This window comes from Dicentrarchus labrax, unplaced genomic scaffold (genome assembly GCF_905237075.1).
Source record: "Dicentrarchus labrax unplaced genomic scaffold, dlabrax2021, whole genome shotgun sequence".
NCBI classification, from domain to species: Eukaryota; Metazoa; Chordata; class Actinopteri; family Moronidae; genus Dicentrarchus; species Dicentrarchus labrax.
Genome location: NW_026136719.1, coordinates 32,587,451 through 32,614,592, shown reverse-complemented (window position 1 = coordinate 32,614,592; position 27,142 = coordinate 32,587,451). Strand labels below are relative to the sequence as shown.

Sequence of the window (27,142 nt, the reverse complement as noted above, 5' to 3'; positions counted from 1 at the left end):
ACGAGCAAGGGGATGGGTATAGGTCCAAGAGGCTTCTTTGTACGTCTGGTTACATGTGTACCGATTTTCATCTATATTGGTGAAACGTGCTGTTGGCGGTGCTCTTTAGGGGGCGCTGTCAAGCCATTTTTCCAAGCACAAGTGCGAGACCCATAATGGGTAATAAGAGCCAGTGTTTGGTTTGCCTGTTCTGGGCTCCTGAGGAAACATGGCAGACTCCATGGAAGGTGACCCGCCACATCTGTAGATATAAACAGCTCATTCTAAGCTAACGGAAGCACAATAATTCTTACTTTATTTATTATACACTAATGAAAACACATAATCAATATAATCAAATTCCATTCAGGTCAGAGGTCAAGGGATCTTTTTGAGAATAGCCAGTTTTTCCATTGCCAAACTTTAGCCTAAATTTGGAGACTCATCAGGTGAGCACAGTGAGTAAACAGGAAAACAAACACACAAATAAACACACAAACACGATGGGATTAAAAATTGATGTTTTTATTATAAATCAGGAGCCGACACACATAAAACATCAATAATACTGATCCTGGTACAACAGTAACGCTGTGACGTGATGTGGGAGAATCCCTCTGCAGGATGAATATTGCAGAGGATGTTAATAACAAGGCCATAAAACTGCACAACAACAGAGCTCTGAGACCGCATCAGCTGAATCTGAGAAAGGCTCAACACTCGTCTTCATTCATGGAGAGTGAACGTCAAAGCTTCCACTATCCATGCTCACATAAACACTATGTAACAGTACTGTAAGTGTGTTTCAGTGCTGCAGGGCAGGGAGGATGGTCCCCACACAGGGTCCGAATCCCACCCTGTATCCATCTCCTTCACAGTAACCTGGACAGAGAAAGAGATGGGACGTTACTGGAGTTATAAAGATTAAAGGCAATTTTGAGGTTAACAGATACAACCAAAAACAACATCAACAATCAGAGATACTGTTACAAGAGATTAAAAATATAACAGACAAAAAAAAACCCGTCATAAAATAAAAGATAAAATAATTAACAAGGATACATGGGAAATATTGTGCCAATATAAACATAACACACATAAAAGCCTGATTACAGTGTTATTTCAGAAGGTAAGTAAAAGATGAAACAGACTGAGTTAGCCTAGTTTAGTCTGCTATAGTCTTAAGTCTGGACTGTGGAACAACCAAGAGGTTTCAAGACGTTCTGGCTCATAAAGAGTTAAATGGTTGGCAATATAACTCGGGGCCAGACCTCTCTGTGCTCTAAAAGTAACTAGTAAGATCTTAAATTCAATTTTAAATTTAAATCCATCTTTAGTGGACATACTTTGACAGGCGTACTGGACTCAAGGATTACCTTGCAGCCATTGCAGTCCATTTTGCAGCTGCCAGTTGAGACATAGAGCCAGGACATTTTCTCACCTAACTCGGTGAATTAAAGATTTATTAATTTATTAATTTGCCGGTGGCAGGCATTAAGAATAAATATATAGAAATCGCCAATGATGGTCTCATATACATAGCCAGTGCTTCCAGTGAACTACCCAGTGATCTGGTGGTGGTGCTCATGGTTCAGACTCACCTGTGATGGTGACTTCATCTCCATCCTTCAGGAAGGTTCTGGTTTCTCCGCCTCCCAGATCGATGTTCTTTGATCCCCTCCACGACAGCTCCAGCATGGAGCCAAAACTCTCTGGATCCTGTTGGGATACAGTACACACAGTACAGGCATTGTCACACAACACGAGACAGAGAGGCACACCAGCATTGCCTCTTTTATAGATAATCTGTTGGCAATAGTATGCATCATCCAACATGAAACTGGTCAGTTTACAAGTCAAGTAACAAACTGCTTTACAGGAGAAAGAAAAGGAAAGAGGGGTTAAAAGAGACCGTGACAACAATAAATAAAAGCAAGGACATAATATGTGCAAAGCCAGGAATATAGCCTATATTTAAAATATAAAGAAATAAAAATAATAAATTAAAATAATAAAAATTGAAGCTTTAATTCAATATTTTCTAGATCAGCCTTACAGTATACTAAATATTCAACATTGTTAGCATAAAATTTCAGGTCTGTCCTATGTCCAATAGAATGTCTTCACATACACAGATACACAATTGAACACTTACAGGTCCACTGATGGTACCAGAAGCCAGCAGGTCTCCCGGTCTGACGTTGCAGCCGTTGACTGTGTGATGGGCGAGCTGCTGCTTCATGGTCCAGTACATGTACTAGAGACAGAGAGAGAGGCAGAGATAATAATGGAAGAATATGAGAGAAGGGGGACAGACTAGGACTTCACACTGGTCCACCATTTGCATAAACAAGGCAGCACTGAGAGTTAAATCTTTTAGGTTTTTAATACTGATGGTCTCAGGGGGCTGTGAGAGGTAACTTATTAACCATGAATTACTTGATAATATAAAATTGACAAAATAAGAATAGCCCTAGCTTAACAACCTACCCAGTCCTCCAAAAAATAGTTATGGACTGTAGTAAAATTAACATGGTGGGAGGGAAAAAGCTAAATTTTTAATTAATTAATTACATTTATTTATTTTTTTAACTTTGAACCTGTGTGTGAACATTTATAGAGCAAGGGACCAGGGTCAAAGAGACGCACCGCACACTGTGAAACCTAACCGCATACCTAGATAAAAGAAGTACGTTAACATAACTTCATCCTCCCCAAAATGTGGAGTCACTCAATTCCATACATTTAATTAAAAAATGAATTGTTGAAGTAATGACTTAGTTGTAGTTTAGTGCACTTGAATTTGTGCAGTATTTTCAGTATTGGTTTGTTCCATTTACTAATTTCTTTAAGTTGTAAGATCATTCCAAAAATGTAAGCCCCACTGACCATGATCAGTGCTATAATGCTGGATAACTAAGGAATTTTCAATTTTGGTTTATTTTTAAAAGTCATCATATGTCCAAGTATACATTAATTCTTTAAGTGTAAAGATTTGTTTTTAGTCACATAAAATTGTTCACTTAATAAGGGCAGTCAGAATTACATTTCTAAATTCTTACATTGTTTGAGTTAATAAACCTTAACGGTTTAAGGCAATCGGTTTTCTCAAACAATTTGAGTTGAACTAACTCATCAGGTTTTACAGTGCACCTTATTTAATAATTCATAATTTTATAGACTAACCACAAGGCGTACAGTTTTAGTTTTACAGTGTTGTTGTTTTTTAAAAATTGTGCCCTGTATGTGTAAGTATGTATTGGTTTGGTGTGATGTATGTTGTATGTCATATATGTGTTACGTTTTACGATGGGGTTGGTGTTTGCTTATTAAACTTTCGAGTTATTGGTGCCAACTTTCTGCTTTGTTTCCTGTTGCTAATTGTTGTCTGCAACCAAACTTCATTTTTAATAAAAATAGACAAAAACTTGAAGAATATCATCACAAAGTTCAGGTCAGATGAAGTCACAGCAGCAAACACTATAAATGACTGACCTGTACAATACCAAAAAGCTTCTATATGCAGAACAGTGTTAGAGTGGGTGTGGCACAGCAGACAAGGTTCTTACCTTAAAGTTAGACCTGCAGATGGTTGCTGCCTCAGCCATGTCCTGTCCTTAAAGAGCAAACAGCAGAAGGTTACTCATATTGACTTCACTTCATAACATAACGCAGTACTCCTGACACATAGTAGTGGGTTATAGCAAACTACTCATTGTACTTCATTAAAAATTCCACAATCTATGAATATGCTAAATTGTTGGGCTGCTGGACACAAGATGTCTCCTCCTTCACTGTAAAGTCCATTCTCAGTGGATGTGCGCTGGTGGCTTCAAGTTTCTACATCACACTGTACAAGTTGATACTGGAAGATAAACTGACTAAATAGGTTTATGCCCCTCCACGTACCTGCTTGTCACACCATGTCTGTGTACAGTGTGTCTTAGCAGTGTGTGTGTGTGTGTGTGTGTGTGTGTGTGTGTGTGTGTGTGTGTGTGTGTGTGTGTGTGTGTTTGCCTACACAAATACACAGTGAAATCATTACAGTTGATTGGATGACAGTCACTTGGTGTACAGTACCTTTTAGTGACACAAACAAGTTAATGTTGAACGTGTAAGCATCCTGGTGCTGCAGGTAGGGGAGGGGCTCCGGATCCTGCAGGGACAGAGACAAAATGAGGTCAAAGGAGGTTCTTATGTTCAGTGCACACACCAGAACAAACATGCAGAGACAGTATTTGCAAGAATCCATGGGGCCTGAACAAAAACAACCAATCAGAGCCAAGAAAGATAGTTGATTCCCAGAACCCAAAGCAAGTATTTGACAACCTGGAAATGAGACTCAACAATCAACTAACCTAAAGCATCTTTCTATGTTTCTCGACTCTGATTATTTCACAGATTACTGTCTCTCGTTCTACTGTCAGGATATAGTGAAAGATTCAGCAAATATGACAAAAAATTAATTTAATAAAAGTTACGTACTGCAGCTTTAAGTCCTCATGTGTTTGTGCTGCAGATTGCACCAGAGGAAAGGCCACATTGTTCTCTTTATGTACAGATATAGATTTTAGACTTAGCTTGTCAGGCTCAGTTCTGCATTATCAGACTCTCCTCGGGCTGAGCTGTGTTTTCCTTTGCTCAGTTCAACATCCATCAGCTTCAACTGCACTATATCATACTTAGCTGCAGGGGTGTTGTACTTAAAAGACCAGTGTGTAGGATTTAGTGGCATAGTTAGAGAAAGGTTGCAGATTGCTACTAACTGAATACCCCTCCCCTCAACTCTCCCTTTCATAGCGTGTAGGAGAACCTACAGTAGCCTTCAGGTAACGCAAACACACAAAAGGTGACCTGGACCTTGGATGCTTCTCTTAACTGGTGTAAGTTAAGACTACTGTACTAACCTGGAGGGTGTTGGGCTGTGCAAAGGGTAACAGTGCCTCCATGGGGACCACCCAGGGTGAGATGGTTGTCCCGAAGTTCTTCCCCAGGAAAGGGCCCAGAGGAACGTACTCCCATGCCTGGATGTCCCTGGCTGAGAATGAACAGAAATATCACTGCATAAGTAAGTGGGTAGGGGTTCTGTAAAGGTAATTATTTATTGTCAGGCAATGAAAGGGAGGCCAAAAAGTTTGGTATCAGAGTAAAAGGTAGCATTAAAACTACCAAGAGCCCAGAGCAGGAATCAGGGTGACTTGAACCTTTCTGCTACGCATAGTAAACAAAAAAATGTACATGATAATGTGTAAAGTCAAGACAAACCTAGTAGCCACATCTATTCAGTGTCCACCTTTACCCAAGGCAAGTTTTCCAACCACTGAAGGTAATGGTAGTGCCGGTAGTGCACATCTGTAACCTATCCAGTCTCCAACAGACATTAGCCTCTGCTTTGCAACAGATAAACCAAAGATGACAGTTAACAGGACACAGGCTTGACACAGGCACAGGTACCTGAACACCTTGAGCAATTTTGTGTATTTTAGTGCATTTTTTACGCTGTTGGGTATGCAAGGTTAGTGCAGGTCTACAATTTTTGTGTCACTGCACTAGAATTATAAAGTAAACTAAAACCTGATTTAAAATAAAAAATGATTTACACTGAGAAAATGCTGATGTGCTTTTACTGCACTCGTAGATTTTTTCCGCATTTTTAGGGAAAACAAGGGGTTAGCACTAGAGCCCTACCAATTTGGAATATTTTAGACCAATATCAATACTGGTTTTAGAGAAAAAAGATTCACAGATTACTGAGATGGTGGACGATATAGTGAATTATTCAGCTGGATGAAAATAGACCTTTTGTATGTGGAGGGTACACCAATATGACTCTGCAAATGTACTTTATTAGATCATATTTAAGTATTCTTTAACATGTTAAATAAATGTATGGATTATGCATTGTAATCTGAAAGCTTTAGTATCTAGCAGTTAAGTTGCAGATTGCAACTAATTGAACGCTGCTCTGTATTTGACAACCTCAGTCTGAGGTAATGAATACTATATTCCATTTCTGAATGTTACACACTGGACCTTTAGGCAGTCCTATCCCAATTAAGCTAGTAACTAATAATTTGGTTGTATTGTAGTGGTGTAAAACATACACTCTCAAATGTGGTTAAATAGATTTATGAAGTAGTATTATTTCATACTGGATACAGTTATATGTACTATGGGGTAGGGTCATGTAACTTTCAAAAGCTCCATACTGGCAGTGTCCTCATCCACGCCAGTGTTCCCACAGATCTCTTCCACTGTGAAGCTAATGAAGCCAACAGAGAGATGATCTCGCACTGTAAGAGCTTTAATACCAGTCTGCTCTCATCATCTTCTTCTTCTGTCCTCACACACGGACAAGGCTCATTGGCCGAGCCTTCCCCTCACCCACTGTGAGCCTTCAAGAAATTACTTTTCAATTACACCACTGTGCACCACTGAGAACAGAGGGGAAGAGGAAGAAAGGGGGGCATTTAACTTAGCGTGCAGTCGTATGGCAGACATTTGGATGGCAAATATTCATGGAGAGCCTGTGGTGAGCTCTGCACTGATCTCCTGAGGGCTTCAGCAAGTACAAAATGAAAGCAGTGTCAGTTTGCTTTCGAGCTGCACATTCAGCAGAACTGTCACAGACTGAAGAATGCCTCACACTGTGCTGTGGTAAAAAAACAACAACAAGTGGGGCCTACTGTACAAAGTATCAGTGCACGAGTATGATGGGATGATCTTGAAATATTCAGTCTGGAGAATGTTTTACATAGGAGACACACTAAAGGCAAAATTCTAACTTCCCATTCACTGGATATTTTAAGGGTAATGTATGATGGATATCTTTGTATCTAATAAATTTATAATCTGCATGTAACAAATCAAAACACAGTTCACCTAATACTTCAAAGTATCATATTTTTAAAGACATATTATGAAACCTTATGAAAGAAGAGATAAAACAATCTTTCTATTAAAGGACCAGTGTATAGGATTTAGGAATGCCCCATCTAGAGCCAGTGCTTGGTTTGTCCTTTTTGGGCTACTGTAGAAACATGGCGGTTCAACATGGTGGACTCCGTAATAGATACAAAAATTACCATTTCAATTCAAGCAACATTAAAGGAGAAGTGTGTAGGATTTAGTGGCATCTAGTGGTGAAGTTGCTGATTGCAACTGATGTAATCCACTCTCTTCAAGCCACCAATCCAAAGCATCTGTATTATGTAATATAGTTCCTCCATGGATATTTCATTTTTTCCATTCTCTTTATGATATTATGATCTAATTGTAATTATGTGATTCTGCCTGTGCCATATGAGTACAGCTGTGAGTAAAGATATACTGGCTGCAGTTTTCTGATGCTTAGCCTTTATTTCCCAAAAGGTTTACGTGAGTATCATTATAGGGATTTTAAAAGGAAGAGATTAATTGATGAATTTTAATAATGCTTTAATTTCCATTTAGAATTTAGATTTTATCTGGAAGAATACACACACACATCTGTGTTAACGTGAGACTGTGAACAGCAGCAACTGTGGCCACACATTTCACTTCCACAAGAATGATACCTTGAGTTTTCTTTCATTTCCTCAGATGTCCTTGATTCATTTGTTTTGAAGATGTCACAGACACATTGTAAAAGCAAGAATATGTTAATTCTGGCATCAAAATATACACAGTCTTCATAAACAAACAAAAATCTCATATACAGTATATGTGAGTGGACTTGTGGACTGTACGCCACATATAGCTTGTGCTGTATATGCAGCAACAGTCATATAGGAGCTGAGAGTGTAACCTCAGTCCTTAATGAGAATACCACTTTTGTATTCCTTCTCACACTTCACTCTGTGGTGAGCCATAAAGCAGTAATAGCTGCTGCTGTGCTTTCTACACACACAGGGCTCATGTGGTCTCTGCCAGAGGACTAATACAAGAAAATAAAAACTAGTTGTGTTGAAATGCCACTCGCTGCACGCTCTAAATGACCTCTTAAATCACAGTCAGTCAGGCTGTGGCAGAGCTTCAGGCAGTGTACTACAGTAGATTACAGAGTGCTGCCATATTGACAGAAAGGCTGGGCTGACATGTAACAGTAAAAATAGGGAGGATGGAAGAAACAGTAAATGGAAAGGAACAAATACATTTTCAAGCTGGGATTACACCACAGCTGCCACCCCAGCTTGGTGTCAAATGCTGTCAAATTGAACACAGAAATTTTGATTGATTTAAAAAAAGAAAGTATAACATAAAGTAACACATATGATTTAATGGCTTTGCCTAGATATCATGTTTTCAACACGTACTCATCCCGCGGTTAAGTTAGCAATAGCTATAAATAGCAAGCCAATCACGTTGCTTTAGGTATTGTAGCTGAAGTTAAAGGTTTCACTTTTAGTTACACCCTGGGCTTATTAATGGAGTAAGTGGACAGATTATTATTTGTTCCATTGGTTTGTATTTGTCTTATTTAAGTGTTAGGACGTGGATATTCATTTTTAGTCTGGTTTCTACTGATTATCCTTTGGATTGGTGTGTTTTGCAGATCAAAGTATAAATCAGTCACAAAAACCTCTGAGCAGATTTTGAAGGAACATTTTGTTCCTGGCAAAGTTTTGCAGACCAGTAATTTTATTTCAACCTCAGCAAAACTCCATCTTAAGTAGTCAGCCCTCCAGTTGTTTCAGATTGGACTGCTCTCTCCCTGCGCATTAGCTCGCAGCCATCACTGCTCTCAGCCGCACTGTAAGACAACTCTAGCATCAAATCACTCCACATCTGACATCACACATTCCCTGCTCCTCTCAGACTGCTGATGAATTATGCAGGTGGATGCAGAGTGGGGTTTTCTGAGAAGGTCCAAGGCAAAATGAGACACTGTTTAATTCCACTAGATATTTTCAATAATTACTAGAAATGAGCCCAATCAGAGAATGTTTAAGGATGACTATTGTGATGACACATTTCACTATATCTATTATCTCGCCACAGACAGTATGGATGATTGATAAAAATACATAATACAGACAGAGAATTGAATAAAAAGTTAATTTCATCATGAAATCTCATCTCAATATTCACAGGAGTTAATCTGCTGAAGATTCATCCAAATCTCTGGTTATACACCAACTTCCTGCAGTTACTGTGTTCACTGTTTGGGTTCATTGTACAGTTTATCAGCTGTTCTCTAAATATGTCACTTTGTCAGTTTACTCAGAGATAGAAAAGGGGTTGCTTAAGGAAAAGGTTGGGAACCACCGACCTAAAACAACACAATCTCTTTCTATTATATTATATTCAATTCTAAAAAATATGATTAATATTTTCTTGTAATGTCGGCTTTTATCTACCTCTGCTGGCAGAGATGGAGGAACAGGATACAGTATGGCTGAGGCAGGAGTAAAGAGGGGATATTAGAGGAAATGACAGTCAAGAGCAAAAGCCCCACGCATGTCCTCTCCAGAGATTTCCAACTAAATCAATAATACATATTCCCACTCATGTTATGATGGGGGCCGACTGCCATTTAATCTAAAACCATTTCCATCTGACTAAATCTAAAGCGACTGCATCAACATGTATAATGCAGGACTAAATTAAGGAACAAGTGTGGCTCTAAGTGAAACGTCACTGCTAATTAGAGCTGTAGATTTGGCAGCGTAGCATCAGCTTCACCACAGAACGGGTTCAAACATCAGAACAGTCACACAAACTTTACTGGTACCAACATCCGTCCTACATGTTAAATCCCTGCTTTCATTGACATTTTGTTTGTTTTTTTAGACTGGAAATGGCATATCACATAATCCCAGGTTTGCCAGGATGTGTAGGAGAACCACAAAACAATCTACAAGCACATACAACGAGGATTATGTTGGTGTGTTGTGCAGAGGCTCTTACCGCTCCAGTCGTTCATGAGCACCATGCCAAAAATGTGCTCGTGGGCTTTATTGATGGGAATTGGCTCCCCCAGCTGAGTCCGTCTCCCAACAAAGAAGGCCTAATCAGAGTAAAGAAGAAATATAACAGCAGTGAAATACCGAGGCTGTTGTGCAATACTGAATGTCACACAGTCTAACAAAGGGCAACTCAGGCCTTTCTCTCAGACAACACAGATGTTGAAATGAAGTTATTTCAACATCTATTTAAACATTACAAATGTGGTTAGATTAAGTAAATACTATAATCACCATCTCCAGCTCAATGTCCAACTGCTTCGAGTGGCCAAACACTGGAGGTCTCGCTAAGAGAAAGTACACGGGAAACATGGTTATTACCAGCTGTACGAGGTAGTGTACTTTCACATTGTAGAGCAAAATCTGGTCAACATCTATTCAAATAGTGACATCACTTCACGTTTGTGGGCAAAAAGCGGGTTCACACAAGGTAAACTATTACATTTAGGTGCAACAGCTGCATTGATTAATTCCAGAATTAGTTGTAATCTTCTCACAGTACACTATCTTAGGAATTTAAAAGTATCACTGTTGAAACGTATCACATTTGAAAAGCTCATCTCCAAGTTCTTTAAACAGCTTTGACATAAGGACAAAACATTTAACATTGTGATTTTGAAAGGGTTTTAAAGGCCAACAGGTTGGAGATTACTCTCAACCCATCACACCAAATCAGCAACCCACACTTGGATATCACCTGATATGAGGTTTGGAAATACCATGCATACTAGGTCAATGTTTTGTTTCCCCCCTTTTCAATAGCTAAAGGCAAGCTCTATTCCTGCTTTTTTTTCCTACCATAAAGTGTGCGGTCCCTACTAGCTGACCAGGTGTCAAGGTAGTATTAAGGCTACTTTGTAACTGTGCCAATCATTAAGTGCAGTTTGATTTCCTTGATATAGGAAACAGATTCACCTTACCAGACCTCCTTATCTTTGCTTGAGGGTATATTATATATCCAGGCTACATTAGCCATTACTAGCATAACACACCCAAATCTCCAACTGAACTGTTGGCAGTCAGGTTGCATTGTGGGTAATGTATGTTGTGTATCATGTTTTGACAAGGAAAAGGAATGTATGGAATAAAAAAAAAAAATCCGATTTGGAGCTTTAGTTTTTGAAACTGTCCATTGCGGTCTTGAAGATGTGTTCGTAAAAAACTGATGAGCAAAGTTTCTCAAATTAGTAACAAGAAATAAATGTTATGATGTGAATGATAGAGCCCAATACTGGTAAGGATCTTACTCTGGTCAGGTCTCATCTGGCCTGAGGGGCGGCGAATGGGCGTCCCAGAAACAACCACTGATGATGCTCTACCATGGTATCCCACTGGGAGCCTCAGCCTGCATAAACACAATACTCAAGTTAGCACAACAGACAGACAACCACTGTGGGGAAACACAGCTCAGTTTTCATGTGGGACACTGTGCCTAGATCATTGTTAGTCTACAAACTGTGTATATTGAATAGGAATGGGATTTCACTGGACAGGGATGATATTTTTATTGTAGCAATATTTACCATGGTCTGGTCATGGTCATTACCCACTGCAGCTTTATCAGTCATATTGTAATGAAGATGAGCACAGATAAAAAAGAGCACTATGTAGGGTGTCCCAGTGCTGCCCAGGTGATCTCTGGGAAGGGAACAACCCCTCTAACAACCGAGTTTTTGAGTTTGTGACTGTTGTTGTGGTCACTTGCAGGTACAAATATGTACTGAATTAGAAAACATGTAAACCTGACTTTGAAAGGGTTGGCTTCGACTATCTCAGACTAGGTCCTAATTTTGGTCCCATGAAGAACTCTACTGTAAAAAACTGAATTGAGTAATATATAGTGGTTTCCTTATCTATAATACACAAACATGTTCATCGTCAAAGAACTATTGCTGAAAACTATTCTGATCCCTGAGATTTGACATGGGGAGAGACTCTGACAGCCTGGAAGATCAGCCTGCCAATCACCTGCTTAACCAGAGTGCAGCGTGTCAGACTCAGAGGGAGACAGCGCTGCCCTGGGCCACCTTAGCATTCCTCCCACGAGGGCCTGAGAATAAATGAAGGCTGTCTGTGCTGTGTGACTGAGGCATGCTGCAGGGATGCTCCCAGAGCCCCGCTGCAGCGTTTAAATGCACACTGACGCTCTGAGGCCCAAATCAATTAGAGAAACCTTGTAGTGTCCCTCCACATATCACTGTTTGCAGAGAGCCTTGAACAATTTGTTTCAAGCTGTCTCTCAATATCTTCCCCTGGCACTGGGAAGGCCTCTCTGTACGCCTTTTTGTTCATTCTATCAACAGATGTTAGTGTCTGGTTTGAGTGATAGCGTACCAGTTTGGCATCAGAGCATTCTCCTTCCCGCGGAACATGATGCCAACGTTGGTGGCGTGATCTCTGGAGGAGTAGAAGTCGGTGTAATCGCCTGTGAAAAACAGAGAGGAGAGTTCATAAGAGGATAAAGCTGAAATATTCACATCTATTGCCTGTACCCTTCTTTCATTAGTGAGGTCGATCAGCACAGACCTGACTGAGTGAGCCAAGTCATAAGTAACAGACATGTAATATGTTGTTAAACAGTGCCCCCTGGTGCTCATATGCCTCAAACCCACTAACTATGTGAAAGCTATTCCCTGCATTTAGATCTTCCAACCCAGTAAGAAAATTACACACGAGAAAAACAGTCTTACAAAGGAAAACTGACAATAATATATAATTCAAACCATATGGCCAACAGCATATGGACACCTCTATCTAAATACTTTGGTGTACTTTTGGTATGGGTCTGTTTTTCCTAGTTTGAGCTTATTTCCAATGAAGGGAACTCTTAAAGGCCCAGTGTGTAACATTCAAGTGGATCTATTGTCAGAAATGGAATATAATATTCAGGTATGTTTTCATTAGTGTATAATCACCTGAATATAGGAATTGTGTTTCCATTACCTAAGAATGAGCTGTTTTTATCTACAGCCGCCATGTTGAACCGCCATGTTTCTACAGTAGCCCAGAACGTGTTTTTTGTGCCATTTGCAGCCACCATCACCCTTAGAAAGAGAGGGTGAAGCAAGTGAATTGCAATCTGCAACTAAACTGCTAGATGCCACTAAATCCTATACACTGGTCCTTTAATGCTACAGCAAACAGTGATATTTTAGGGTTAGGGTGTTCTTCCAACTTTGTGTCAACAGTATGTGTTTGGCTCTTCACTGTTTAAACATGACAATGCCCCTGTGCACAAAGCCAGGTCCATAAAGAAATGGTTTTCCCAGTTTGGTGTGCAGGCAAAACCCAGAGGGGTAGGAAAAGTCCCCAGAGCACTTGCTGCTTTTGGGGACTTATTTTTTTATGTGACAAATTGACACCTAGACTCCATTTGTCTGTAGTGTTTAGAACTTTTTTTCAGAGTTAAATCGTAATGTAAAACTATAAAAGTGAGCGGGACTAAACTGGGATTTTGTAAAAATTAGTGTAGTGTCCCAAGTGAAAACAATACCCTTGGCAGCTGTTGACATTAACACAGAGTGACAAACAGCCACATTAAACAATCTCTGGATGTCAAAAGGTTAGACAAGTCTTGAAAAGGAAAGCTTCATCGACTCTAACAAATGCATTATTCATCAGGTGTGATGGGATATCCATTTTGGAGACAGTGTTTTTCACCCTCAAGAGAGGCTCACCGATGTCTGCAGGCAGGTGCATGGTGGCTGCACTCTGGTGGACAAACGCTCTGCAGAAACAAGGACAGAAAGACAAAAACCTCTCATGAAATAAGTTGTCTCAAGGGAGGACCTTTTGGAGATTTAAAGCTGGGTTTCCACTCAACAAGAAGTTATTTTCCAGAGCATTTCAATGACAATGACATTATGTCAGAGTTAGATTTATTTTGTGCGCTTCAGAGTGCACTATTCAGTACAAACTGCCTTACAATTACGCGACCGCCAGGAAATGAATAGCAACAGAGACAATTTTATAGATCAGTAAAATCACATTGTTTACCACAATCCCAGACTTGAAAGAAATGTTTTTTGGCACAGCCTGGTCTCCTTTCTGTTTTTAACACTGGCCTTAGTTTTTTTATTTTCTTCCTTCACACAGTTAGACTGTCTGCAGTTGTCCCACATGCTCTGGCAGCAGAAACAGCCTTTACTTTGAATGTTTAAATGTCTATTTCTTCTAATAGTTTGTTTACCATTCATGAGACACAGGGACACAAATGACAAATCTCATTTTTTCTTTTAAATTCCATCTGTTTTTATAGACTAGACAATATGATGGCAGCCATTTTCTCCCAAGAAAGTGTCCAAAATGTTTGTAATAGCAATCCCAACACTTTATATTACCCTTTTAATATTTTAATGTTATTCCTACTGTTTCTATTACATCATCAGTGAAATATTTCCATAAGAGGTGGATGACACTGATAAAGAATATCAAGCAGCAATATAAAGTGCAAGGAAAGCATGACTGGAAACTTTTAAAGTCCCCCTCCAAATTAGTGTTTCTTCCTGTCCCTATAGTGTGCTGTTTGAATGCTGTCTGTGCAGAGTTTGACACTAGAAGGATGTTTTCACATTCATCTGCTGGAAATGGAAAGTTTCTCTGTGCTCATTAAAAATCTGATTTTAAGGGGCGGGGCCTACCAGCAGGATTTATGACATCACAAACAGTTAGGAAGTCAGTCCTGGTCCAGTGTGCAACTTGTACAGTGTGATGTAGAAACTTGAAGCCACCAGTGCACATCCACTGAGAATGGACTTTACAGTGAAGGAGGAGACATCTTGTGTCCAGGAGGAAAACTTTAGAAACATCTGCATAATCAGAGAGTTTTAATGTGGAAATTATACTTTTTTTTGTGGAAAAACTATTTGTACAAATGTCTTAACACATGTTTGGAGGGGATCTTTAAGCTTTCTATTGTATTCTATTATGCAGAACTTCTGGCCACACCCCTTTCCATTAGGTCACAGAAGGTGGTTTGATTGGGGTGTGACCAGAACATGACCACACAACGCAGTAGCCTAATAAAGACTGTGTAAGCCTGTGCACTATAGACTTCTGCATCCACAGACAGACTGACCTGCTCCGGAGGCTGACATCATCTCTCAGCGTGCTCTCATTGGCTGACAGCAACAATTGCAAGGTCTTCCTGGTCTCCCTCCAGGCCTCATAACCAAGATCCATGAAAGCATTCAGTGTGGGCTTGTAGGGAGAACAGAAAACAATTAAGATATGACACATAAAGCAGCCCTTCCTAGGCTGATTAGCTGATATATTTCTAGAATGCAAAATGACTGAAATTTCTGTAAACACACCATTAGTAATAGGATATTTGTGTGTCTAACATGGCATTAGAGTATATAATCTGGTTCAACCTGGCTGACCTGCACACATGAATAATACAAAGACAATATCAGTATATATCTATATCTAGCTTTGAAGAATCTCTGATGCGTTGGAGTTTTTTCATTGCTCTACAGCTGTTCTTGTTCTAATCGATGTGTTCGGCCAGTCAGTCTGCATTTAAGGTTATCACTGCCTCTAGGAGTTGTCCTGCTCCTGGGGGCCTTATTTTCACAAGTATGTACATCTACCAGTTATCAGTGGTGGAATACATATATATATAGGGGCTCTGATTGGTTGTTTTCGTTCAGGCCCGGTGGATTCTTGCAAATGCCATTAGAAGTTCTAGGAGGAGCCAGAGGAACCTGATATTTTCACAGGTTATCTGTCTCGTGTACTACTGTCAGGATATAGAGAAAGTTTCATGACAAAAAGTTATATTCATAAAAGTTACCTACTGCAGCTTTAATATATAAAAATACAGCAAAGGGACATTCTGTATTATGAGTACTTTTATTTTGGTTACTTTTATATTTTGTTGCTTTGTCACTTCTATTAAGTAAAATTATAAATGCAAGCCTTTTTCTTGTAAATGAGTATCTGAGGACTTTTTCACCCCTGCCTATGGCTGCTTTACCAGATTTAGCATGTAATAGGTGTTGGAACTGTTCTGTATAACCCTGTCATATACCCCCTTCACTCAACCCGTTCACCCAGGAGCCTCTGAACCTAAGTCACAAATGTAGTTGAAGTGGCTGGAACGTTACTGGAATTTTGTTTGAACAGTATAATATGATAATATGATAATGATGATACTAATACTATGATGTTGCACAGTACATACGATGATCATGTGAGGCTAAAAAGAAAAACTGAGTTGTGGAGCGTCTTCCCTGATTACCTGGTCGAAGACATCCTGGTGTTTGGACATCACAGGCCCTCGGAACAAAGACAAGATCACACTCAGGTCCAGTATCTGGTCTCCAATGGCAACACCGATGCGATGCTTGACCTGGGGAAATAAGACACAGCCTGACACATCTACAGGTGATCCATAGGACACTTTAACTATCATCTTAAGTAGAGCAGTACTTGTGTTTTCCTGAGTATTTTTGCAGTCATATGATTTTACCTTCTCCCTTAAATCATTTTCATTTTGTTGCATTATATAATGTTAATTGATTGTGGGTATTTGTACTGGGTTTCCTGATGAGAGTGGAGAGGCCCAGGATCCTCAGTGCCCTCAAACCTACTATACACACTTCAACACACTTGGCAGAAATCTCTCAGTACACACTTCATCAAACTATGGTTGTGAATGTTCCCAACAGACATCATCTTTTTCCTCAAAGACCAAACCTATGGAAAAGTTTTAGTCCTCCATGTGTCTGACTTGACGCCACTATGCTGCATGTGTCAATGAAAAGTTCTCTCATAAATACTTACATTATCAGGTGTGGAGAATATTCCATATGGGAGGTTGTGGAAGGAGAAATCAGACGTTGCATCTACTTTTATGAACGACATCTTCTCTTCTGCAGTGGGATTCCACTCAACCTGACTGAGTTACAGAGAGTCTGAGCAGCAGCAGCAGCAGCAGCAAGCACTTCCAGATGTTTAACTCTGGACAGGCCCACCTCCCGCTGCACAGCCAATGGCATGCTGTCTATAGCATCCACCCTAATCCAGACCTCTGAAAGTTAATGAAAAGCAGCCTGTGAAATGACTCAGCAAAAGTGTAGTTCAGGTACTGATTATAGCCTGGTGTTAAAGAGAAAGAGGCAGATTCGAATGTACTTAATGAAACAGCAGGTTCATTAATGGAGCACAGTTCAGATATAGTTTGAATTCTGATTAGTTAAGAGTCTCACCAAATGCAGTCAATAAACAGTGCTTTTGGTTATTTGGTTCAGAAATGACACATTTGGATTTTACTTCCTGAACTTCCGGCATGCGGCTGACACTGACGCCACAGACATGCGCAGTAGTGGTACTACGGTGTGTGGTCATGTGTGGAGTCTTCACCGGACCGTTTACCGTCATTTACAGGGTTAACGGTGGAGCTACGGGCATATTACTGTTCTCGGCGCCTGTCTTGTTGATATATTTGTTAATGTTTAACTACGGCAAAGTTGCACGAAGCAAAAAACCCGTTAGAGACTTGGAAGTTGTTCCTTGCACAGTGACAGCCGAAGCAAACACGTATAACGTTAGAGAGCACACTGACGTTAACAGAGCTCCTTTTCAAATCTTCATTTTAAAGTTATTAAAGGCAGAATGGCCGCCCTGCGGGCAGCAAAGCAGGCCCTGAGGAGAGAAATAAAGCGGCGGGTTGCAGCGTTGACTGACGAAGAGAAACAACGACAGTCTCTAGTCGTTTCACAGAAGGTAAGGGACAGTTGAAACCGACTGCTTTGTGAGCTATGACCAAGTAATATAGACTACAGCCATTAACAGTGTACACAACCAGACTGCATCAACATTTCCTTCTTACCGCCACACGCGGGTCATCATAACGTCAACGTAAACTACAACAAAACGTCTTTTTTTTACATTCACTGCCTTGGACATGGTTACAGACAGTGTTTGAATGTGACCAAATATCTTTTATGAATTCATAAATCGAGTTTTTTCAATTCGGCGTGCTCCTACTGTAACATAAAGCTCTTGTTTAGATCAAATGTTGCTTTCCTTCGGTGGTTTCTCAGTAGAACGGTCTGTCAGCCAGCTGAAAGTGGGTTGAAGTTCATTGAAATAAAGGGATTTTGGTGTTTATACACCATGCCGAATAGAAAGGTTTAAACCTAGCTACACTTATCAAAGCTTTAACTTAAGTCCGAGCTGTTTTGTAACTGCAAATAATTCAATTAACTCTTAAAAAGTCCCATTTTTCAAATTGAGTTTGGCCTTGATAACTGTAGATTCAACATGCTCCTTATCGATCCTTATGTATGCCATGTAGAGACCCATGTAGAGATAGCCCAGGCCAATGTGGTAAGTTATTTTAACTCAGAAAAATTGTTGAAACGGATTACATATATTATATATATATAGTAACACAAACTCAAAAACCCATTCCTGAGGAAGTACCTTTTACTATGTATTTCTTTTTCACAATACAAATCAAAATGTCAGAATTAAGTCGGTGTCATTTAAAATTATAAAGCTACTTGAATCAAGAATGTCTTTTTAACTTACAAAATTGAGTTAGCTTTGCTTAAAATTATCAATGTAATCAGTTTTAAGAATTTTTTGAATTAAATGAACTTATTTGGTTTTACAGTGTTGTTGTTTTATTTATAATAATATACCAACATACAGCCAAAAAAGACAAACAAACAAACATGAAAATACTAGATGGATCAGAAAGTGAAATATTAGAAGCAAATAAAAATGTAAGATTCTATTTGGTCTCAGACTTCTTCAGACAAACATCTCAGAATACATTTAAAATGCATTGTTTATTACATCCATGTTTAAGAGGGACAAAATAGTATTCAATTTCAAATAAAAGCAACTTAAAAGATGTCGATATCAAATGTGTCTAATAAAATAGAATAAAGTTAACAACAGAGCATACGTTGTTCACATTACATTCAAAATCAGTAATAATATTTTCCCCCTTAATTACAATTGCACAAGTTGTTTTGTATGATATGTAATTCTCAGTCTTAATGTCAGAATATACCTTAGAACAGATGAACTATACTACATGAAAGTACATTTGTTATCAACTAAGAATCATGTCATATATTTAGCTGACTAAAAGTAACAAGCCAAACTTTGCAACAGTTAATATCAGTAATTGTTTGGATTTCTGTGCTCTGATAATGTCACTGATTTTAACTTTCTGTTCCGTCTTGTAGCTGTTCAGACACCCCAAGTATGTGTCCTGTAAGCGGATTGCAGTGTTCCTCAGCATGAACGACGAAGTGTGCACTAAGGAAATCATCAAAGACGTGTTTAAAGCGGGTAAAAGCTGCTTCATTCCCAGGTATGAGAGCAGCAGCAGCCACATGGACATGTTAGAGCTCAACAGTCTGCAGGACATGGAGTCACTGCCTCTGACATCCTGGAACATCCAACAGCCTGCTGAAGATGACAACAGCAGAGAGGAAGCACTGGCTGCAGGTGAGCATACACACACACACACACACGAGATTATCTAGTCCAGTGTTTCTCCCCTGGGGGTCATGAGGCTTTCTCTTTCTTTTAAGGGGTGTCAGAAAACTTCTTATGATGTAATATTCACAGAAAGTAATTCATCCAAATCTCTGGTTGTACACAACATTCCTGCACTTATTGTTTTCACTGTTTGGATTCATTCAAAGAGCTGTGCAACATGTTCCATATCTGTGCTCACAGTGTTCTGCCGAACCTAACAGACGGTGCATTCTCACTTTTACAAATAATTGTAAATTATTCAAATAAACTACATAAATTAATCTGGTTGTAAAGATGTCCGAAGCAGATTTGCTGGACCAGGATCAGGGCTGATTGAGGTAATCTTTGATGGCTATATCCACATTTCTGATCCCTCCAATTGCTCCAGATTTGCTGTCAACAAAATACCGTTGTGCCCCTTTGGAATGGTGGAAGTGTACACTTTCCTGAGAGATTATACTACAAGTGAACTGTGCAGCTGTTACGATAATTGATCCAAACATTATGCAAGTGAACCACACCTCTAAACTGCATTTAAAGCTCTGTTTCATGACATTCTGCTAATACGTTGCTTTGTTAATTGCGATGCAGTTTTCAATAGTAAAGGAGTAGGACATGGGTTGAGTGAACAAAAGAAAAACATGATCAGAGCATCCCTACAAAACCCTGTAAGATAATTAGCTATTGATGTTGTTGTCTCACCAAGGTTAAGGTTACTTCATCTGTGCCCACAGGTAGATTTGGTTTGCAGTAAAAGACAAGGCATTCTTCTTGACAGAAATATAAAAACAACAAACAACTCGGCCAATAGACAAACATGATACAAACATGATAAAGATAAAAGGTGAAAGTGCTCCAGGCTCTACAAATGAGGACTTACAAAGAGAGATCAATAAAAAAAACTACTGAAATAAGCAACCACTAGAATATATAAGGGAAACATGCAGGTGAAAACAGGGTTAGATTTCATACCGCTTTGTTCTACATCTTGGGACTATAGACCTCTGTCCAGAAAGAAGAAGCTGTGCAAAGGGTGGGAGCCGTCATTTAAAATGGAGCTGGTTATCCACTGTAACTGTCTGCTGTACAGGGATTCTGGGTTCATGACTCACCAGTCAGCCTACTAGACCATTTAACAATCTGATTGAGGGAGTTTCTGTTCTTTAGGGAGAGGTTTCCAAATCATGACACAAAAGAAAAAGATACAATTGATTCAGTAAAAGCACAATAAAACAAGGTTTTGTCAATGTGGAAATAGGACAGTTTCCTCAAACAAAACAACGTTTTCCAGGTGTCCCTTTCTCCTTTCTTTGGAGAAACATATTGAAGAAAATACAAGCAGGTGTCACTGAAGTTCACTTCGACCTAATATTGAGTCTTTTGTCTAATGTTCCATTTGTGATGAATTCAGTGTGGGCTTGTATACCTAATGGTCAAAACATGAGGTCTTATTTATTTTTATTGTAATTGACAGATTCCATTCCAAGTATCAGCCTCTTCAGCTAACACACACACACACACACTCACTATTATCATAACAGGATTTTTTATCAGCTGTAGTTCTGATGTGTCTTCTTTTGGAAGCACAACAAAATAACAGATTGACCAGCAGGTGGAGCTGTGGTTCCTCTAAAGAGATTTACCCACCGTCATCAGGGGAATAACTGTATGCACGGTTACTCGTCCATACAGTGCGTTCATCTGACCTCTGCATTTATTAAAACGTCAGTATTCCTGTATGAGATTCCTCTGGAGGATCAGGTCTGATCATGGTGATCACAGAGCTAATGACTGGCTACAGTTGGGTTAAGTGCCACGCAAAAGGCCACTAAATGTCTGACCTTTGACCTCGTATTTAACCTTGTGTATTTGTAGCTAAATCCTAGTATTTCCCAGGACCCAAAGTGATGTCGCAAAATGTCTTGTTTTGTCGGAACAACAGTCCAAAACCCCAAAGATATTCAATTCACTGTAATGTTGAGACGAGGAGAAGCAGCAGATTCTCACATACGAGGAGCTGAAACGATCAAACACATTGACAGTTGTTCTTTTTTCTGTGATCAATTAATCATTGCAGCTCTAATGTACTTTCTGCAAATGGGCTATCCTTTCTGGTCCCATCATGCACTTGTGAGCTATCTAGGTCATGTATGCAATAATAAGATTCCAAAATGAATAAACAGCTTAAATTTTGTAATATTTACCAATAAGACAATATGTGCACATGCAATATTCCACACGTAGCACTAATGTTCTCCACTGAAAACATGACATTAATCTTCTCTTCCACTGTCTAACTCACTGCCACTCACTCCAACTGGAATGTCACACAGTGTACACAGTAAGTAGGAATATAACTCCACCATGGGTCATTTTAAACAAATAAATGAATGAATAAGTACTAAACAAATAAGCCCTGGTACATGGGACGCCAGCTCCACCAGGTGAGCTACCAGGGCACCCCTCCATAAAGTCACTCTTTATTTCAGAAAAGGATTTCTATGACAGTGGTGTCGTCACCGCCCTCTCACTTTTCAGCCAATCACGTGCCCCTTTCGTCTTGGGCATAAAGCTCAACAACTGCTACCAAATTTATCCACCAACTAGAGGCTGCTGCTGTAAATAAACGCTGTACACAGTCTCAGAAACGGAAATCTCCTTATGTTTACTTAGCTGAGCTGGCTAATGAGCTGGGTGAAGTTGTGAGCTTGCTTTATTACTCGGTGTAAGAGTGAAGTGACAGTGTTAACGGCAGCAGCTGATGTAGCTGCTTAATTTAGAGTTACCTCGGCAGTGTTTCGACTGAAAAGATGTTCCTCAAACACAGACACACAACCCTGTGAAGATCAGACAGACGGTACATGCCGATTCCCTTAATTGCATCCACGTTCCCCTCGCCTTGCATCTTTTGCAGACGCGAGGAGAGAGGAAACACATCTTTAGAGAAATGATACATCCTTTCCTCTGAACCGTCATTTAAAGCGACATCCGTTTCTGATGACAGCAGCACAGCTGGATCATCTGTCAGTCAGATTTTACAGCTCTGTGGAGACTTTAGCTCATCTGGAGTTTGTATTTGTCCGTATATGAGCTGTCCAAATAATAAAATAAGGGTTCACAGTAAACTCTGCCACTGCAGCAGTGTTGTAAGTTTCTCTTTATGTTCCCCCTTTACAATAATCTGTTTACAATATACATTTATTAAAAACCTGCATTCTGTATTTGTACCGTAGATCCTGCTGAGATTATCTGAATTTGCATTCACTGATATTCTGTTTGTAAAGTCATTATTTCATGATTTCATTTCAGTCATTAATAATACAGGTAATGTTTTAGGTAAATAAAATTAATAAAATGTAATTATGTAAATATCACATTAAAACTGCAGTAGGTACATTTTGTGAAAATAACTTTTTGTCATTATTACTGTGAAACAATCAGGTTCCTCTGGCTCCTCCTAGTGCTCCTAATGACATTTGCAAGAATCCCCCAGGGCTGAGTGGAAACAACCAATCAGAGCCAAGAAAGATAGAAAGACACTAAGTATGGAGGCTTGAAGATAGTTGATTGAGTCTCATTCCCAACTTGCAAAGCTTCTGTATTTGACAACCTGAGAAAGAAACTCAACAATCAGCTATCTTTCTTGGCTCTGATTGATGTTTTTGTTCAGACCCGCGATAACAATAACAATGAACGATTAAAGTGTATATATATTGCTTAAGGACAACAGACTCCAAACTGTAATTATTCATGCATATTAAAATTAAAAACAGTCGATCATGAAAAGTCTTCCTAATGGATGAAGATAGTTATGGTTCTTTTGTTTGCCACAGGCAGGGGCATGTGATTGGCTAAAAGGTGAGAGGGTGGTGACAACAACACTGTCATGAAAATATTGTTATGAAATAAAAGGTATAATGTTGATTTGAAATTAAAACACTTTTAAAAAGGGGCATGTTAAAATAAAGATATAAAATGATTTCCAATAAAATTCAGATATAAATAATAAAATATGAGTTGAATTTTGATAATTTCTTCAATTATTTCATAAATTGTTGGTTATACTTACAAATTCATCTACATGTGAGTATTTATTTAAAGCAGCTACAAGGAACTTTAATTTTGTGTTGATTCTGGCAGCCCCTGTGGTCAAAAGCGGTAGTGTTTCTGCTGCCTCGTTTTATTGAATTCAAGGGGAATCTGACCATGTGGCAAGCATTAAGAATAGCTATATAAGAATAGGTAATTTTCTCACTGATGGTCTTGTTGCGTATGTAGGTCATATAGATGCATCAGTATTACATTAAAAACTGAGAATATTTTTATTTTTTAATAGAATAGAATAATTGTTTCAAAGCTCCATTTTCTCACTGCAATGTTGTGAGGAGCTCATTTTATGTTGAGAGAACAGCACTTTCTGTCAAAAGATGAACAGCTTTTTGCTGACATGGTATCTTGTGATAAGCTTCGTAGTGATCAATGAAAATCTTTACTTCCATGCATTGTGCATGCATGTCTCTGCCTGAACACAAGGACCACATTTGCTTCCCTGAGAACCTGCTGACTAGTTAGGACTGATTTCCTACTCTAAAACAGATAAATATGGGCTCTGATCTGCTCTGCTTCTATCACTGCACATGGCTGTGAACTACTGCAGCACATGTCTTAGATAAGATCTTATTGATTGATCACCAGGAGGGAAATTTAGCATTACAGCAGTACGATTTCCACAGCACTAATTCGGTCAGTTCAACCTGTCAGAGTCCTGTCATAATCTCCCCACTGCTGCTCTCTGAAATACCATTCTCATTCACTAATTATTTCTTTTTATGTACACTTGTACAGTTTTCTTGATTAGTAGGCTGCTACTGCAGGAAAATAGAAACTACTGCTATTAATTATTTCTGTTAAAAAGAAAAACTGTTAAATAAATAGTAACACTTATCAGATCAAAACCAAACAAAACTCTATCTAGAAAAGTATTTAAAAGCAAATTTAAGCCCTTTAAGTCACCTGTCTCTAGTTTAAGTAAGGTCTCAAGTCATGAATACCAAGTCAAGTCGAGTCTTTTATCAGTTCAAGATGAGCCAGATCTGTGCAGAATCCATCACCAGTGATCTCTACACAATGCATGTTGGGTTAAATTTATGTCTGCCTTGATGTCGACTTGCTTTGACGTTGTGTACACATGGGCAACGATAACCTCACGAGACTGAAGTGGCCGCAGTTTTAAGAGCCAGGCACCGCAGTTGCTCTCTACTGACTGCAAGACCAAGGGCATAATGGGAAACGCCTGGCTGTCACCTGATCAAAGACCTGATTCACTCTTACTTTTGAAAACAAACACCACGTTTTCCTAATTTCCTCTGTGATTTTAATATTTAACTCTAGACTGTAGGCTTTTATATCTCATGTTGTGCATTGAAGGTTTAATTTGTAATATACATATCGTGTGTGGTTAATAATTATAATAAAGTTTGTTTATATATCCACACGTGTTAATTTACTCACTCTCTCTCATAAAGTATTAAAGGTCCAGATTCTATTGTCAGAAATTAAATATAATATTCATAGGTATGTTTTCATTAGTGTATATTCACCTCACCTTAAAACTAGGGATGTCACGAGAACCAATACTACCGATGTCAACATTTTGAAAACTTGACGGTACTCGTTTTTCTACAGTACCATAGGTACCGAAGGTACCAAGGATGCAATTCTTCCAGACCTGACAGGGTAGCATGTACGCATACAAATATTGTAGTTGTTAAATGCCACAGGAAGAAGAAAAACATGTCAAAGACAGTGACAAGTGCAGCTGTACAGGTGATGTGTGTGTGTGTATGAGCTCATGCTGCTGGTCAGATGCAAGACAGAGAGCGATAGGGAGGAGCACACTCACCACGCCACAGACAAAAAGCAACTACGAGTATTTTATTAATGTAATCTGCACAGCAGATGTAGAGATGAGGAAAATAAACAGTCAGCAGAATCCAGTTCATTCAGGTAAATCAGGTGAAAGATGCACTGAAGCAACAAACTCTGAAGGGAGAGAGAAATTCCCTCTGGACAGCTACAAGATCGACAAGATTAAAAAATAAAGTTTGTTAGGCTATTTTATAGCCTACTTTGTTTATAACTTATTTAGTATAATATATATGTATAGGTTATATTAATCTAAATATATTATGTATAAAAACATTAAGGAAAAGGTATTTAATCAGTATTAAATGGGGATCGGGGGCAAAAAAATTGGTTTCGAGAATCATGGAATTTCATTGGTATTGGCATTTACTACTAACTTTCAGGTATGGTGACATCCCTACTTAGAACCAGCTGTTTTAATCCACAGATGCCAGCGGTTGGCTTCAATGGAGTCTGCCACATTGAACCGCCATGTTTTTACAGTAGCCCAAAATGGAAAAACCAAGCACTGGCTGTAGATAGGGCCTTAGAGTTTTGTGTCCATCGTAGTTTCTCCTACAGGCTTGGAAGGGGAGGGTGAGGCAAGGGTGTTTTTAGACAGACTGGACCTTTACCTGATGTCTGTAGACATAAAATACATGTCTGACTGTTAGTTCTTATTAACAGGCAAAGGCAGACATTTTCCGGACCATTAACACTGATTACACTACCAACTCTCTTCATCCAGGAGGCCTCGACCTAATCTTGATGCCAGGCCTGGGGTTTGACCAGTTGGGGAGGCGTCTGGGACGGGGAAAGGGTTTCTATGACACCTATTTGGAGCGCTGCATCCGACACCCAAAAGGAAAGCCCTACACCATCGCCTTGGCCTACAAAGAGCAGCTGTGTCAGGAAATCCCTGTCGACGACAACGATGTGCTCATAGATGAAGTCCTATATGAGGATAATGAGTAGCTACTAAACCAGAGTGGTGGTCCAGGAACTCTGGCTATGTTTACATTCCAAAGTCATTCAATGGTTTCACCTGGGTTTGTCATTCTTTTTTACTGCAGACATTTTGACCATAGTAGAAACAGCCCAGGTGGAACTAATACGACTAATAGTGGCCTATTGGAATACTGCCATCATTAATGTCATTAGTTGTGTTTTTCCTGCTATGAAATATTATCTGTTTTTGCATCATACAGGTTAATGTACTAATTCAATGGCTAGATGATGAATCCTGATATTTTGTGACAATATTCTGCTCTTTATGTCATCCTGATGTTGTCATAAAGATCAATTCAAAGGCAGGTTTTGCTAACCACTAAATACTTACAATGTAGAACTCATTTACAACAAACAATGGAGAATTAAATGAAGTGCAAATAAAGTTGTATTAAGAAATGTACAGTGTTTTCATGTAATGGCTGATGGACCCCACTGTCGAGTCAACGCAGTAACACAATCTGGATCCATATCTGATCAGCACTGCCTAGTTTGACAGTTTGATCTGAGTTTGGTGCGTTGAGCTGGACGGACTCACTGAGAATGACCTGTCAATCACAAGGTAGCCCCGCCCTAAAGCATACCCTGCTTTATGGTCTATTTTACTCTAAATGGGACCATCAGTTACTAAATGAACATCATGCTGTATGGAAGAAGACTGAAACTAGAGCCTGAGACCATAAACGCATCAGGAAACTGTTTACTGAGCTCATAAATCAAATGAGAAGTAAGCTAAGAATCAATAGTATCAGACTTCCCTTTTGCAGCCCATGGAGCTGCCCCTTGTGGTCATTAGAAAGAAT

General features: G+C 39.3%; 2 protein-coding genes across 2 annotated transcripts; one reads left to right on the top strand and one right to left on the bottom strand.

Annotated features, from left to right (window-relative positions):
- Positions 1 to 488: 488 nt before the first annotated feature.
- On the bottom strand, positions 489 to 16,938 carry fah (fumarylacetoacetate hydrolase (fumarylacetoacetase)). Its single transcript, XM_051380033.1, has 14 exons — positions 16,710 to 16,938; positions 16,165 to 16,275; positions 15,001 to 15,122; positions 13,601 to 13,650; positions 12,258 to 12,348; positions 11,171 to 11,268; positions 10,158 to 10,210; positions 9,868 to 9,967; positions 4,887 to 5,017; positions 4,060 to 4,135; positions 3,549 to 3,595; positions 2,135 to 2,236; positions 1,581 to 1,698; positions 489 to 861 (listed from the first exon to the last, which is right to left on the bottom strand). The coding sequence occupies exons 1-14, from the start codon at positions 16,788 to 16,790 to the stop codon at positions 785 to 787; spliced, it is 1,257 nt and encodes a 418-aa protein (XP_051235993.1). The 5' UTR covers positions 16,791 to 16,938; the 3' UTR covers positions 489 to 784.
- Positions 16,939 to 17,260: 322 nt separating this feature from the next.
- mthfs (5,10-methenyltetrahydrofolate synthetase (5-formyltetrahydrofolate cyclo-ligase)) lies at positions 17,261 to 26,738 on the top strand. Its single transcript, XM_051380095.1, has 3 exons — positions 17,261 to 17,651; positions 19,130 to 19,394; positions 26,080 to 26,738. Exons 1-3 carry the CDS (start codon positions 17,541 to 17,543, stop codon positions 26,304 to 26,306), a joined length of 603 nt encoding a protein of 200 aa, XP_051236055.1. The 5' UTR covers positions 17,261 to 17,540; the 3' UTR covers positions 26,307 to 26,738.
- Positions 26,739 to 27,142: the final 404 nt, after the last annotated feature.

Bases quoted from the DNA above. Each gene is read 5' to 3' on its own strand.
- fah (XM_051380033.1), bottom strand. From the start codon at position 16,790: ATGTCGTTCATAAAAGTAGATGCAACGTCTGATTTCTCCTTCCACAAC. The intron at 4,136-4,886 runs GTTAGTACAGTA...CTGTCCCTGCAG, and splicing joins CACAGCCCAACACCCTCCAG to GATCCGGAGCCCCTCCCCTA. The intron at 3,596-4,059 runs GTACTGTACACC...TTGCTCTTTAAG, and splicing joins CTTGTTTGTGTCACTAAAAG to GACAGGACATGGCTGAGGCA.
- mthfs (XM_051380095.1), top strand. From the start codon at position 17,541: ATGGCCGCCCTGCGGGCAGCAAAGCAGGCCCTGAGGAGAGAAATAAAG. The intron at 17,652-19,129 runs GTAAGGGACAGT...TCCGTCTTGTAG, and splicing joins CTCTAGTCGTTTCACAGAAG to CTGTTCAGACACCCCAAGTA. The intron at 19,395-26,079 runs GTGAGCATACAC...CTCTTCATCCAG, and splicing joins AGAGGAAGCACTGGCTGCAG to GAGGCCTCGACCTAATCTTG.